The sequence below is a fragment of the Phyllostomus hastatus genome, unplaced genomic scaffold (genome assembly GCF_019186645.2).
Source record: "Phyllostomus hastatus isolate PE091 unplaced genomic scaffold, TTU_PhHast_1.1 phas_scaffold_78, whole genome shotgun sequence".
Lineage (NCBI taxonomy): Eukaryota > Metazoa > Chordata > Mammalia > Chiroptera > Phyllostomidae > Phyllostomus > Phyllostomus hastatus.
The window spans coordinates 45550492-45567489 of NW_025334041.1; the positions used below are offsets into that span (position 1 = coordinate 45550492).

Below are 16998 nucleotides of genomic sequence, written 5' to 3' on the forward strand. Positions count from 1 at the left end.
TCCAATTTCACATTAGCTTTTATGATATCATTTGGATCCTAGAGTTCACAGTCATGCTTTTCTTAATTACATTCTAATAGCATAAATATTTGTGTGATTTTTAGTAAATATCATAAACATGGATAATTATTCAGTTTCTCAATGTTAAATTGAAGTAGAAATTCTTCATTCACCAACTAAATTTGTCCAAGATACAAGCTTCATGCTGAAAGTAAAGAAAAGCTTCATTTTTAAAAAAGCATTTTTGTGTTTATGCTCTTTCAGAAGTTGAACTCACCAGCATCCCATAAGGACACATTAGAATGAATGAGGTCATGTTGCATTCCCCTAAAGCTTGTTATTTTGATAAAAATGTTTGTTTAAACTGGCTTATTTTGGAAAGAAACTTTTAAGTAATCATGTAACTGTAAAATATATTTCAGCCAACTTGTTCAACAAATAAGTCAGTACAATGATGGAAATTTCAATATGCTAGGCAGAAAAAAAAGGGATGCCTAAAAAAAATTGAGGGAGTGGTTAAAGAACTTTGTGTTAATATTATTGGTTACTTAAAACTAAAAATAATCCTTTGAGTCAGACAAGCACTATATATATATATAGTGATAGCTACTTCTTACAAATAAAGGTATTATGTTATGGGAACTATAGTTCCTGAATTGTTTTAAAATTCAAAGGCCCTAGGTAGTTTTGCCTCAGGTATTCCTTCACCTAATTTGAAATTCAAATGTATAAAACTTCTGAAGCTAAATATGACAAATTAGACATGGCCCATGAAGTTACCATTTAATGAGCTATGAACCTAGATTTTCATCTCCCCAGGAATAATTTCTTTATTACTTTTCTGTATTTTATTACAATAAAGCACCATTTGACCTTCAAGTATGATAACTAAGCTTCTAAAAATGTTATAAATTTAGAGTGAAAATAGTTCTCTCTGTGTTCAGTAATATACTTATGGTCAGTATAAAAGATTACTTAATATTTAAAGACAGCTAAATTATATACAGAACCAGCAATATAGGAAGTATTTTTCCTCTTCCTTTCCTCCCCTATTTCCCATCCCAATTGGATTTGTGTCTCATAACAACTTATCATCTTTCACATTATAAAATAAATGAAATAGGAGCAAAACTAAAATATATCTTTATAATCTACAAATGGGGAACAGCGAACTCTTTCAGGTAAGATTTATTCTACTATGAGTTGTCAATAATGATATCTTAAACACTAAAACTTATGGCTAGTTTTTTTTTGAATGCTCATGTCCTCACCTTTTCTGGAGTGATATACACCTATATTTCAAAACTTTGCCTATGATATAAATAAAAGTTTTAAGTGAAAAATCAGAATACAAAATAATATATTATCTGAATTGCTAATGAACTGTTATTTTTAAAAATATGACTGTATAGCAATTTTTTAAAAATCTTAGACCTTTGAGAACTTGAAGAGATGAAATTCATAGATGAAGTAGAGGAAAGGAAGTACAGCTATAAACTGACCAATAGTCTGAGAATATATACATAACTTTTAAATAGCATTTATAAGTATGAAGGAAAATCAGGATTATCATCATCATCATCGTTATCATCAAATAATAATAATAAAAACAATACTAATACCACTATTACTAAGAAGAACAAGAAAAACCCTTGTTGCCAATGTTAGCAGAAATTTGCTAGAGGTCTATCAATACCTATTCTCCCCTTCTTTATTTCAACTGGACTAGGGCTCCCAGTTAGAAGGATATTTCTCATTATCCCATGCAGCTTCCTGTGGCAAAGGAATTAAGTCTGTCCACAGAAAGGTGAGAAGTGACCTGGGTAACTTTCAGGACTGTGTCATGCCCTGCAAAAAATGGTCATGCTGCTCTGGCCTTTTACCCTTCCTGCTGCTAGACATGTAAGTGCTACAGCATCCAGCTTGGTCCCTGGATATGGAAGCTATGTTGTATATAGTAGGACATAGGTGGTCCACTCCACAAGCCTTAGACCACCTACCTCTAGACTGGTTTATGACTGAGAAATATACTTCTATTGATTACAGAAGCTTATTCTATAGTCTAAAAGATGGTGAACACACAATACAGTGTACAGATGATGTATTGTAGAATTGTGCACCTGAAACTTGTATAATTCTGCTAAAAAGTGTCACTGCAATTTCAACTTACAATAAAATAAAATAAATAAAAAGTTAACTTCCTATTGTCTGGGGAAGAGGTTCCTTTTGGGGAATGGTATCCTCTCTGTATCTCAGCCACAAACCTAAAGGCCAGAATGGAAATTAGAGCTGATTAGACTGTGAGTTCCTGTGAATAGAGATGTATATTTCTGTACCCCCATGACTAGCACAATGTCTAGCACATAGTTGCTTCAAAAATGTTAGATGATTGGGTACCAATAACTTCAGCAAGACATATTGCTAAAGTTATTGTAATCAGAAAATTCAAATGTTCTAATGTTCTACTCTATTCTCTTCTTTCTTAGTCACTGCTACACATGCTATTATCTTCATTTTTGCACTTTCCTTTACACATCTAAGAATAAATTGTATAATTTGTCTTATTCTAAAATAGATATGAGGCAGCTTACAAAAAGGGCAAACAATTGAACAAGACAATAAAAAGGAAAATCAAAGATGATGACAAATGAGGGACAGAAAAAAATGCATCCAGTTGAGATAAGTATGCAACACAAATGCAATGACATCTTAAATTTGGTATGAAGCTACCAAAGTTACAGAAATCAAAGAGTTCATGGCATGAAAGAACACACATTGCTCAGGGAAGGACATCTATTATACAGAGTCTTGAGAAAAGTTTCTCCTGTGATTTCTTAGAAAGGGGACACTGAACAATGCAATAAATATCATTTGAAATAACATCTATCCAACTATGAATCTTGTAGGGCTATCCCTAATAAAATCCATCAATGAGGAAGGAAAGAGTATATAATGATTAAATGCCATTATAAGAACAGTTCTTGGGGTACAGGTGGTGTACGTTAGCTTCCAATTAAAGAGACAATAGTAATTAGACAATTTTGGAAAGGTATGTCTGCTATATGCAGTTCATTCATTCCCTCAGCTTATATTTGAGTGCCAGGCACTATGTCTGACACTGGGAATATACAAATGATCCAATCTCTGCTGGATCAAAGGGTTCAAATTCCAGTGGGAAATCCATGTAGAAGTTAGCACATGACAATACAATATGGTGAATTAAATTCAATTAGTAAGTATAAGGTAGAATAATGATAAAAATAAAGATTAGAATTGGAAGGATAATTAAGGAACATGTATAAAGAATCCATGGACAAACCAAAGGGGGTTAGGATTGAGGGTGAGAGATGGGGGTCAGTGGGGCAGGGGAGAGCAGTGGCAGGAAAATGGAGACAACTATACTTGAACAACATTAAAAAAAATAAAGATGATAGAGGAGGAGAGACTTGAGCTGGACCTTTAAGTATAAGTATAACTTCATGGATAAGACACAGGAGGGGGTAATAAGGAGGGTATTCCAGGGAAGGGAATTGGAATATATATAAGCTAGAGATAGGGGACAGGGTGACATATTTGATTAAATCAGTGCTTATTACAGCTGAAGTAGAGAGCTTGGTGAGGGTGGGCAGTGTGGAGAGTGCCTAAGTGTAGAAATGAGGTTGGAGAGAGAAGCAGTATTAGATCACAGAGGGCATTGAAAGCCAGGCTGAACAGGACAAATGACTGTAGTTATGGCATTTGAGGCTGGCAGTTAAAAAATGAGGTTTGTGTTTAAGAACACTGAGATGTGTGGAAGGCGTGAAACAAAGAAATGGCTGTAGATGTGGGAAGAACAGTAATAGTTTAAGAAATATTAAGAAGATAATATAAATTGGTCTTAGACACATTGGGTATAAATGTGGATGAAATAAAAGAATAAAGAAAGTAATGTCTACCTGTCTCTATTTAGTGACTGAGTTGATTAAGTCACTAATCAAAATTGCAATAAAATGGTCAAGATTTGGGAAAAAAGTCTAGTATATTCAGTTTTAAATATATTGTGTTCTAGGTACCTAAATGACATCCTAATGTAAGTGTGTAATCATAATAATGATAGATAGGGTAGTATGTGCAAGCCAATATCCTAAGAACGCCATTATTGCATTTAATTATCACAATTTTACTATGTCCCTTCTGGGCACAGAATATTGTGCTGGCATGGACAAAGCCAAAGGGGGTAGGTTCGAGGGTGAAAGGCAGGGATGGGTGGGATAAAAATGGAGACAACTGTACTTGAACAACAATAAAATAAAGCATATTGTGCTTGGCTCTTGGAAATGCTATCAGACAACCAAAAAGGTAGCTAATATTATTTTCCCCAATTTACAGTAAAAAAAAAGGAAATTATTTAGGTAGGAAATTCCAGAATAGAAGTTCAAATCCAAAAATAGATGCCTCCAAAATTCATGTTCTCTTTGCATTCCTGACCACTTTGCATTCCTGACTCTCTGTGGATGGTGAAGAGGAAGAAGCTGATGATTTGAAAATGAGAGGACAAAACTGTAGAGCAAGTCCTCAGAGGAGATGGCAGGACTGCCAGTCCATTGAGTTTACATTTTTCTATAAATGTGTTTTTTGGTCTTTCTCTTCTAGATCTGCACTAGAATATCTATACTATAAGCTATTTAAGAAAAGGTTGTGAAACAGCTTTATTTGCCACACAACTATCATATGTCTGGTACAGTGTTCCACATATTTCCCCTGGGAACATGGCACAATATATGTTGACTAATATTAATGAATTCCAACTCTTAAGAACATGATTGTGAAAATCTGTATAAATTATTGCATTAAAGAATTGAATCTTCAAGTACAAAAATAAGGTTGGATTAATAGGTTTGTGGAGAGCAGGACTGAACTAAGATGGTATCAATGCTGTCAACTAAGATGCCATGTTTAGAGCATGTGCAGTAGAGCAGTGACTCAGAGGGATGATGCAACCCCTTGAGCACGAGCAGTACATTGTGGTACATAACATGTGCTTACCTGGGGGTAACTCCACCCTCTCAGAGAATGTGCAGTAGAGCGACATAATCAATATGTGCTTATTGAAGTGGCACAAAACAACATGTGTTAATCAAAGGTTGATGCAACATTGCATCATACTAGAATATGAAAGCAAACACCTTCAAACAGACAGCTTGGACAACTGAGAGGAGCTGAGATGGCTGAGAGATGTTCCACAGCTCTGATCACCCCTGCTCTAGCCTGACTGTGAAGCCATCACAGACTCTGCCTTGCAAGATGCCGACTGGCTGCCTCCCAGACCAGATGTGATTCGTACTCTTGAGATTCAGGTTCATTATCCTCCAATTCTCTTGTGTGATGTTATTGCTGATTGTTTCTGAGTAATTATTATTATTATTGGGTTATTATAGATTTAGATTGAAGCTGCATTAATAAAAGCTGAGTGAATACCATAGTCACTTGTGTTGACTCACTGTCATTCTTTGGTGCCAGTGTTGCCTGTAGGGCTGTTGGTAGTATATGTGGTCCAGCATCTCCAGTCCATGACAAAGGCTGGAAGCTGACTTACAGGAAAGACTATAGTGTGGATACTTGTACAGTTAGGGAATCATTCATGACATAGGTTGCATGGAATAATATTTCATGAGCCAAAATAAAATAATAATTTAATGTGTTTAATCACAGCTTTGTTGTCCTTCTCCAAGTAATTATATAGATCCAAATTTAGACTTTGTCCTTCAAAATATGGCAGAATCCAGCAGATTACATAGCAGCTTGAGTAGAAAGCATACTTCTATGGACATCCAAAAGAATGAAATGTCAAATTTGAGCAGGCATAATTCTTGATGTTTTGACTTTGGACTAGATAAAACTGTCCAGTAGAAATGTATATAACCCTAACAACTGAAAAAAAAAAGCTGTTTAAATCTATTATGTTCAGTTATCTCAGGGAAAACAGAATCAGTCCAAAACACTGATCTTGAGAAAATTTAAAAAATAGTCAGACCCACTTAGAGCCAGTAGCAAGAATTTTACTGTGGGTCCAGGGAGTCACCTCTTTTTCATTCCCCTTAATGTTGTCTGTTATAAGGATCACTTAGGGACACCTTTTGCCAGCCACTGCCCTAGGAGGGCTACCATTCCTTCCCCTTTAGGGTAGTTTGTGAGACCATGAAGCAAGATTGAGGGTTCCTGGAAGATTTTACTTGAGCCTCCTAATTCAGCTCTCTTTGTTTATAAATTACAAGTGCACAGATGTCAGGAACAGTAATGTAACTGCTAAACTGGAATGTAAAACTGCAAAATATAGCCATGGGGAAAACAGATGTCTTTGACTAGCAAAAGTTGGAACATTGGGCAAATCAAGTGAAATACTTCATTCATCATTTTTCACTTCAACCATTAAAGTAGAGTAGTAAAACCCAATTCTGACTGGTTTATTAGTCAATTCTGACATGTTTAGTCTGAATTAATTAAAAATTGCATTTTAATGAAAAATCGTATTTGGAAAGACACTTAGTCAGATAAGCTACTGAGATCTAATCTACAATTCATAAAATACTTGGGTATAAAAGCTATCCCCCTTCTAGCTTTATTGAAGTATAACTGAAAAATAAAAATTGTTAAGATATACAACTTGATGTTTTTTTACTTTGTCTTTTTTCTTTATTACTGTTCAAGTACAGTTGTCTCCATTTTCCCACCACCACTTTCCCCCGCTCCTCCCATCCCTACCTCCCACCCTCAACCCTTCCCACCTTTGGCTTTGACCATGGATCCTTTACACATGTTCCTTGATGACCCTTTCCTTTCTTTCCCCCATTATCCTCCTCTCTCACCCCTCTTGTTACTGTCAGTTTTTTCTTTATTTCAATGTTTCCGGTTATATTTTGCTTGCTTGTTTGTTTTGTTGATTAGGTTCCACCTATAGGTGATATCATATGGTATTAGTCTTTCACTGCCTGGCTTACTTCACTTAGCATAATGCTCTCCAGTTCCAACCATGCTGTTGCAAAGGGTGATGTTTTGATATACATCTACATTGTGAAATAATCACCACTCCCAAGCTAATTAACATATCACTCATCTCACATTAAAAGGTATTCTTAAAGTCCTGAAAAATATCAAGGCAGGTTAAATAACTCATTCACTTTATGGACTTGTTTATTGAACTTTTTATCTCCCTCCATCTCTCAGTTTAAATAAAATTTCACCAATTCTTATTATAAAAGGATTAAAATATTCCAAAGACTTTGGGGACTGAATGGCAAAATACACTGCCTACTACCATGATCCAATGGCCCTTAGAGAGCATAGCCACACTTTCTACCACTCACTATTCCAAGGGTGATGACCAGCAGAAAAACTGGTGAGCCTGACAGAAAGCAGCCAAGGTTTCCTGCTCCAGCTGTAAGCCTGACCCCTTTCCTCCCGACATAAAACATTTGCCTCTAGTTATACCTACTTCCATCATCCCAACAACAGAGAATTCCAGCATGGTTTATAAATGACATGTACTCTTTATGGGCACTATAGGGCATGACTGCTGTTGACTGCTAAGCCTGCTATCAGGTCTTGCTAAATAATCAATGTATGTGTTTGAAGAGGGCATGCCAAGAAGCTCAGAGGCCAGCAGATATACATACAAACCATTATTTTCCCTGCTCCAGCCTCCACCGTGATGTGTACACACTGGTAGACCAGCAGCAGCCATGCTGATGTTCAAGGAGAGACCCTCTAAAACCTGGAATTTATTTATAAAATATTGTGTATTTATTCTTACATGTTTAAACTTTGGTCACCTTCAAGGTACTCTCCATTTGATGCAATACACCTGTCAAGATGTTTTTTTCCACTACTCAGTTTGTAAACTCATCAATTTTGATGCCTTTTAGTGCTTCTGCTGTTTTTTTGTTTCACCTCTTCCACATCAGCAAAATGTTTCCCCTTAAAGCCTTTTTCATCCAGGGAAACAAAAACAAGTTACTCAGGGAGAGACTGGGTGAATAGGGAGGGTGGGGCATGGGGATCATGCTGTTTTGGTCAAAAACTGCTGAGCATTCAGGATGGTATAGGCAGGTCCGCCTGTAAATCACCCATCATGAAATGGGCAAATTTGAGTCTTCAAAAAAAATTCACTGATGCCGAACACAGCCTCTCACAACAATACCAGCTGGTACACTGATGCAGATGGGTTCCTAGAACACTCACCTAGAGGGAGAAGCCTGTACTACAAGGGGTCCACCCTCCAGAAAATAATTTCTTTTCTTTCTTTTGAGACCCCCGCTCATACTCACATCAGGTTTACACTTGTGACTTTTGTTTTACAGGAGCTCCAATAGGTCACACAAAACCCAAAGTTTTTTCTTGTATTATTATTTATTAACTATTATTTTATTTTCAACATATACAACTGAAACCTACTTTTGCCCTAATCTCTATATAACAAACTCATATTAACATTTTCAACAAAACTCCTTTTATGTGATTCTGAGGAATATAGATGGGGTGTATAGCTTTCTCTAGATTGTTCAATAATAATTCTTGAAAAAGACCGATTTCTTCTAGTTCCATTTGTATTTTCAGTCTATTCTGAAATCTCCTCTATCCTTTGGTTTGATAATCTCTAACAATAGTTCACAAAACACTACTACATTTCCCTTTAACATCACTTCGTGACATTCTGGACAGTCCCACAGACAGCCGTGTGGATAACTCCCTTAATCTTTCTTGGTCTTTGCTCTGGTGTCAGTTCAGGGAGGCCTGCCTATTTTATCTGCTACCTTATTTAAAATTGCAATCTGCCTCTTCCCCTTACACCCAACCATGCAGTCCTATCTATTTAGTTTTTATCTTTTCCTACAGTATTTGCCAACTTCCATCATGGTATCACATTTAATCTTTTGTTGTATCTCATTTATTTTCTCCTTTCCATTGGAATATAGGTAGGCTACGGTAGAGCAGGGACCTTTGCTCTGTTCATGTATCCCAAGATCTAGCCTAGAACAATGCCTGGCCCATGCTGGGCATTCAATAATCCTTGTAAAGTACTGAATGTTAAATAAATCAACTTCTTTATTTCTACTGCTGGTGAATAAACCTAGCAGCTTCCACATTTCAAAGCAATTAGGAGTATACAACCTAGCACCTCCCCGCCACCCTCTGGCCTTGAGAGGAGAATAATACATTTTCAACCTGAGGTCAGTGTTAAGAACATTGCTTTGGTAAAAGCCACACTGTCTCATGGTGTTGAATGGCAAATTCAATGGTCAAAGAAAATTTTTTTTAGAAAGGGTAGTGATTCTTCAATAGTAAAATGTTTAAGGTAAATATTCAGACAACATTTATAAGAGTGTCTGCATTATGGCAAACACTGTTGGATGTTAAGAACAAAACATTCAGTTCCTAGTTCCTGCCTTCAAGAAGCTTGCAGTTGGGGAACATGAGTAATTGAAAAAATTATGACACAACAAAGATCAATCATGTTAAGAGAGTCAGGGAAATCCTCACACAGAAGGAGACAGGGAACTGTTACTGAGAATTTTCCTTCAGTTCTTACAAGTGATTTATTCCACCTGCCTCAGTAGAGTTGTCTCATCTCCTTCACAAGTATAACCCTGTATTTGTTATTTCAAGGGGAAACTTGCATGAATTATTTATAACCAAAATAATAGAAGTTCACTATAAAAAATAGAAAACACAGAAAATTTTAAAGAAAATAATTAAGCAACCACAATATCACCACACTGATCTACTTAGGCCTTTCATTTCATGCTCTTTGACCTTGATTATTAAAACTTTGCTCCAGGGAAATCCCTTCCCTTTATCATTTACTGAGCCTGTACTTTGTGCTGGTGGTTTGAGAGTAAGGTCACACAGAGCCTTGAGCTGGACCTACTTTCTCTGGAACACTGCATACCTTCTCTATGCTTTCAAAGTCCCTGTAAATCCAAAAGTCAATGACTGCCCACTAGTATCCTTTCCTTAGCCTCAAGAGAGGAATCCAGGAGTGGGCCTGGCATGTACATCAGGGCCTCCTTGTTCTCCTACTGAACATAAATGATTTCATAGATCATCAACTTCAGACAAAGCCACTCTGTGATTGGGATAGATCAAGAGAGGACCACTTGGTAATCATGTCTGAATATAGATAGGTACAACCCAAACATTGCTCAGCTCACAAAGGCCAGGCATCCCCCTCTCCTGGCTGCTAGGAGTAGCTGCTCCTTCTTCACCAGTTACAGTTCTAGCCTCACTCTAGTCTGCTTTTCCTCTAGATAAGTTATTGAGATCCCTAACCATAGTTTCATCCCCACTTTCTGACAGCATCCAATGCAGAGCAAAGCCCCACTTCCTTAAACCCTAGTTTAAATCATTAAATATAGGCCCAAATCTCATAATTCTTTTGTAATATCCACTGACTGAGATGCCCCACAGTTCTCTGTGATGTGCATTCTCCCACACTGGATCAAGTTCTGAACTTAACCTGCCAACTCCAGGTGTGCTCCTTGTGGTCTTTGGCTACAAGGCATTGAAAGCCTATAAATATATTCTGATTTTTGAGAGAAGGAGGGAGACAGGGAGGGAGGGAAGCAATGAGAGAGAGGGAGGGAGACAGGGAGGGAGGGAAGCAATGAGAGAGAGAGAGTGAGCCCATTCATTCTTCCTCTGAGGCTGCAACCTCTGGTTGCCCATCCCCCTCTCTGCTTGTCTTTAACCCTAGATTTTTTTTCAAAGCCTCAACTTTAAACACTGCCTCACTTTCACTTTTCAATTTACAATAATCTCCCTTTCTTTGACTGACTCCAAAGCCTCGGCAAGAATTTTCCACACTACAAGATAGCCTCATATGGTCTGGCCTCACCTAAAACAATCCTAATTTACAGTCAAAGTGCAAATAACCTTCCATATGCAAAATCCTAAAGCCTGTTTTCATACTTCATTCTCTGCATTTTCTCAGAAGCCTTTGTCCCTGTTGAACAGCTCTTCCATGTTGAAATGTCTTCCCAGAGTTCACCCTACTTTTGAAGCTTGCCCCTTCTCCAGAATTCCCTCCTCCTCCTGCTCCTGCACAATGCCTGGCATTCCACACTCAGCCTTTTTCCCTTGTTCCAGGGATCTCCCTGGATGAGCACATTCTCTCTTCAGAATCAATATGCTGATGGCTCTCATATCTGCCTCTCTCTTCTCAGAAGGCTGCTGGAGAGCTCTCTGTGACTGAAAGTAGCTTCACCACAGCCAATTATGTTGAAGTCCAATTTATTATCTTTTCTTTCAAACATCTCTAACATTTTCTTCATTTCTTCTTTCAGTTCCTGGTATCACCAACCACCCAGTAATCGAGACCAGAAACCATAGAGTCACCCTGGATTCTCTCTCCAGCTCACACTCCACATGATACCTCTCTTGTTTCTCTAACATATCTGCTTCTTTCTGGCCTCCAAGATCAAATTTTAATTTACCTTAAAATTCAGTTCTCATCAGGATGCCTACACTATCCTGCTACTATGTTTAGCTGTCTCTAATTTCTAACCTCTGTAACCCATTCCATTCCTATCTCCAGTTTTCTTTCTAAAACACAAATTGTTCATGTCACTCTCCTGCTTCTCACTGCTTACAGAACAATGTTCAAGCTCCCAAGCACAGGGCCCTTTATACTGGCTCTACTTATCCTCCCAGCCTCATGGCTTAGCTGTAATGAATTGCCAGTAGCTTCCTCTTTCCCACATCTATCAAACTATTTTACTTCAATTGTTTCTTCATTCATCCAGTACACATTTACTGAGTGCATAGTATGCAACAGATACTGTAAGAGACTTTACAAGTTCAGTCATAAAGCACAGTCCCTACCCTAAGAAACTGATATCTAATGGTAGATAAGGTACATGTAATGATATTTTTATTATAATATGCATTAGTAGTTGTCAAATGAATGAACAGATGATCAAATAAGAGACTTTCAAAGGCATTGTAATTGGATGGCTGTACCCAGAGCCACCAGACAATTGCCTTGGCTCCAATCCTAGCTCCACCAGTTTCTATCTGTGTGACCTGAAAAAAGTTATTCTCACTGTACCTTTGTTTCCTCATCTATAAAGTGGGGATCATAATAGTTCCTTCTTTAGAGGGATGTTGTAAAGATTCAATGAGTTCTTGCCTGTAGAGTGGTTAGAGTAGAGTCTGGCACATGATAGTGCTGACATTGTTTCCACTTGTGTTACTGCTGTGACTTGAGAGTTATGTCACCATGGTTGAGAGTTGCCAAGACAAGATTGAGCAGCTTGAGGGGGATCAGAGATATTTTTCTTAGAAGGAGTTAATACCTAAGCAGTATCTGAAAACCTGACTTAGCCCGGTGAAGAAGACCTAAAAGGGTTGTCCAAGTAAAGAAAACAGGGAGGGTATGGAGTGCAAATAACCCTTGGGTGATCAAGTAAGGTGCATTCCAGGAAAATCTAAGGAGAATGAGAGAATGACAGGAATGAGGCAAGGAGGAAAATTAGGGCAGATGGTAAAAAGTTTTCCTTGTATGCTGTAATAAGCAGTAGGGATTACTCTGAAGATAAATTATTACCTCCAAGTGAGACACTGAAGGGTTTTAAGCAAGAAATGATAGAATCCTATTTCCATTTTACAAAGCTCATTATACAGAGCTTTACAAGGTATCAAGAAAGCAGGAGCAAGAAAACAGGCAGGATGCATTTAAGTAATTCCCAAAGGAAGTGATGGCACTTGATCTAAGGCAGGTCAGTGGGAATGTGAAGAGCAGAGCGATGGAATCTTCCTTTCTTTTTTTTTAAATCACTGCTGACCCTTCAGGACTTGCCCCCCTGGATGCTTTCCTTAGAATCACAGGCAAATTTAGCTATCTCTGTGATCCAGTGACCTGCCGTTTACATCCTAGCCTTCAAGAACAGGAAGTGGGCCTTTCACTATTATATCAATATTTAGCACTATGAGTTAGGACAGGGTCTTTCAGGTGATGGTACATGTTTGCAGAATAAAATCCTTCAGTGAATGTCTTTTAAGGAAAGGGATCAGGATTACAGACTATCTAAGACATTGCTAGTATGTTTTCTGATCCTTTCACTTTTCCAATATGCTTAGTTAACAATATAGTCTTGTAATGATAGCTGTCCTCCAGCTCCACAAAGGAAAATTTGCTTTGTTTAAATTGCTTAATTTGATTAAAATCAACAAATGTACTGAGTATGTTGTAATTGAAAGGCATTGTGTGTGGTATATAAAGATTGTCATGTTTTTTTCTCTAATATATGCGTATATTGGATAATCCTCATCTAATGCAAAAAATGATTACATGTTAAATTTATATTATTTTTGAAGTGATAATTAATGTATTAATTAAAAGTAGATAGGGCCAAAATAAATATATGGTTTATACCACCAATTGCTTCCCTTATTATTTCTGACAGCAGGAAGCCATCACTTTTGTTAATATTCTTTCTCCATCCTATCTTGGGTCAATTGATATGGTTTCAATTGAGTAGTTGTTATTAAAAAGCTCAGTGTTGTCCTTTGATTCTGGGCTGAAGAGCATTTTTAATAACATCCATATCTACCATCATGTAAATCATGTTCTTATGCAACACTTTTTTTCTCACTGGCTGAGAAATTTTTCCCAGTGATTTTTCTTGGCTTTTTATTTTTATGTTTCTAACATTTTGTTTTATTGTTGTTCAAGTACAGTTGTCTTCATTTTTACCCCACCACAGCCCCTTGCCCCACCCATCCCCACCTCCCACCCTGGAACCTACCCCCTTTGGCTCTGTCCATGTGTCCTTTATACATGTTCCTTGATGGACCTTCCCCTATCTTCCCCCATTATCTGTCTCCCTCTTCCCCTCTGGTTACTGTCAGTTTGTTCTTAATTTTAGTGTTTCTGGTTACATTTTGCTTGCTTGTTTGTTCTGTTGATTAAGTTCTACTTATAGGTGAGATCATATGGTATTTGTCTTTCACTGACTAGTTTATTTCACTTAGCATAATGCTCTTCAGTTCCATCCATGCTGTTGCAAAGGGTAGGAACATCTTTCTTTCTGCTGGGTAGTATTCCATTGCATAAATGTGCCATAGTTTGGAGGAGCTTTTTCTTTTCATTTTAAATAAACCAATCTCAACAATTCATTTACAATATACATGATTAAAAAGTCTCAAGTTTAAAAGATCAACTTTTAGATAATAACAAATGTTACTAAAATTAGAGTTTCTAACACAATGTAGTTTTCAGGATATTAATGTTCACTGCTATATGGTGTTTTATATTTTCAATAATGTGAACATTTTCATAGTCTGATAATTTATTTACCTTGTGATAGATTTCTTGAGTCTGCTATAAAGGCAAGAACATTTTTTCATTCTCAGAAGTCACAGAATAAAAATCTGTTTAATGCACAAATACTGAATGATTGTAAGGTTGAAACTATAATTAGAATGGGGTTTTCTCATTCAAGAGTTAAATATGTAAACTAGTAGCAGTTTGCCAGTAATAATCATCAAGTATTACATTACTTACATAAAGCTATATTGATGATGTATATATTACTACAAATAATAAATGGTATTTCCTTAGGCTTTTCAAAACCAATATAATTTTTCTTCATTCTCTCCCAAGTCCATTAGATTCTCTTTTACAGTGTGATAGTTATTATACATTTCTTTAAAATTCAATAGTGTAATTCCTACATGAATAAATCTCCCCAGAACTTATCTCTGTAAACAAAAAATGATAATATATCTATGCTGATGGTATAAAGGGCATGACATTAATAAAAACTGGCTTCAAATATATTCATTGTCAAGATGCTTAAAAAGCCACTCAGGGAAAGACACATACCATATGATTTAACTTAGATGTGAAATCTAATGAACAAAATAAACTAACAAACAAAATAGAAACAGACTTATAGATAGAAAGAACAGACTGATAGTTGTCAGAGGGGAGGGGTTGGGGGGAAAAGGTAAAAGGATTAAGAAAAAGCAAACAAACAAACAGAAAAGCTGCATAGACAGACAACAGTATGGTGATTACCAGAGGAAAAGTGGAATGGGGGAGGTAGAAGAGGATAAAGAGAGGATAAATGGTGGTGGAAAGAAGTTTCACTTGGGGTGGTGAAAACAGAATACAATATACAGATGATGTATTATCGACTTGTACACCTGAAACCTATATAATTTTATTAACCAATGTCAATACAATAAATTCAATAAAAAATAAATAGGTGTGTGGCTTAGCAAAACTCATATTTAATCCATCAACATTTTTTTTGAGTGTCTGTCATATGCCAGGCACTATGCCAGGTTCTGGGGAACCAAAGAGCACTTGAGAAGCTCAGTTCCTCAAAAGTGGCATCCATCGCTTTTCAGAAAAAAATTATGTGGAGTGGGAAATGCTACATGAACACACAAGTTGGGTGGAAGTTCAAGAGGTAGAGGGACTGGATTGTGTGAAGACATGGATCCTGGTTTTTACTTTTTCAGTGTGCATGCATGTCCATGCATGTGTATGTACACATGTGCATATACCTATCTGTATGTGCATTTGTCAGAGTTTGGTGTGGGTGAGGGCTTGGACATACATGAGGCAATCACAAAGCAGAAGTCCTTTAATGTGAGCACTTAATGTATACTTAATCTATCTAAAATAATACGGTATCTACCACAAGTCTAAAATTAATAGTGTATACAGCAGTAAAGGCATATAGATAACATATAACATGATCAAACATTAAAAGTAATAAACCAAGTTGATAGAAAATTTAAGTGGTAAATTAAGCAGATGTGGTTTTGCAGCATTAAGTGTTTTTTCAGAATTCTAAAATTACCAAGATCTATGTGTATATTTCCAGTACAACTAAATGTAATTTGTGAGTAAAAAATTGTGAAAAGAAGATAATTTTTTTGTTCATACTCAGTATTTTCAGAAGTCTACAGATATTTATTAGCAATTGCTAAGTAATTATTAGAGGTATGAAAGGGTCAGTAATTCAATTTTTTAAAAATCCTCACCAGAAGATATGTTTATTGATGAGAGAGAGAGAGAGAAGGAGAGAGAGATAGATATCAATTGGTTGTCTCCCAGACACACCATGACCAGGGAAAAATCCAGCAACCTAGGTAGGTGACCTGACCGAGAATCAAATTGGCAAATTTTGGTGTATGGGAGGATACTCCAACCAATTGAACCACCTGGCCAGGGCAGTAATTCCATTTTTAAAGCATCGTGGTTGAGTAAGATTAATGAAATGCTTACTCAGTACAGAGTACGTAGGACCTACCATAAATAATTTTGACACACCAACATGCATAAATCAAAGATAATTCTTACCTCCTTGTTCACACAACTGCTGGGCTAGAGCATCTTTGAAAATAATCTGGCCCCTGTGTGTTGCTGTAGCCCTGGAAATAATAGGAAAATGTTATTCAAATCTCATAATAGGTTGGTGATAACATATATTTTTTACCTTCTTAATAACCTCATTTTAAAACATTATTATGTGGACTTGATTTTTAAAAAATGACCCTGGCTGGTGTGGGTCAGTGGATTGAGTGTGGACCTGTGAACCAAAGGGTCACCAGTTCAACTCCCAATCAGGGCACATGCCTGGGTTGCAGGCCAGGTCCCCAGTAAGGGGTGTGCGAGAGACAATCACACATTGATATTTCTCTCCCCCTCTTTCTCCTTCTCTTCCTCTTTCTCTAAAAAACAAAATAAATAAAATATTTTAAAAACGAGTACATCTGAACAGTGAAAAAAATTCACAATAGAGTCAAGGCTTAAACCAAGGCACCTGGGTTATGAATTATCTTTCAGTTTTACTTTGAAAAAATATTGTTCACGTTTGTGGGCTTATTCTGAAAACTGCAGATGTGAGCAAATCCTGAACAGAAGAAAAAAGCATGGAAAGGATGGTTTTAAAAATTTCTTCTTTCAGAAAGTCTTGACATAAAATGTTTTGTGGAGCAGTAATGAAA

At 36.8% G+C, this 16998-nt stretch overlaps 1 protein-coding gene across 2 annotated transcripts in view; it reads right to left on the reverse strand.

Moving 5' to 3' along the window:
* Window positions 1–16998, reverse strand: part of RELN (reelin) — a 561035-nt gene that overhangs the window by 310815 nt on the left and 233222 nt on the right. For both annotated transcript variants that reach the window (XM_045827532.1, XM_045827531.1), the window contains exon 4: window positions 16352–16422. In XM_045827532.1, the coding sequence (XP_045683488.1) occupies window positions 16352–16422 (71 nt within the window). The remainder of the gene's footprint in view (window positions 1–16351; window positions 16423–16998) is intronic.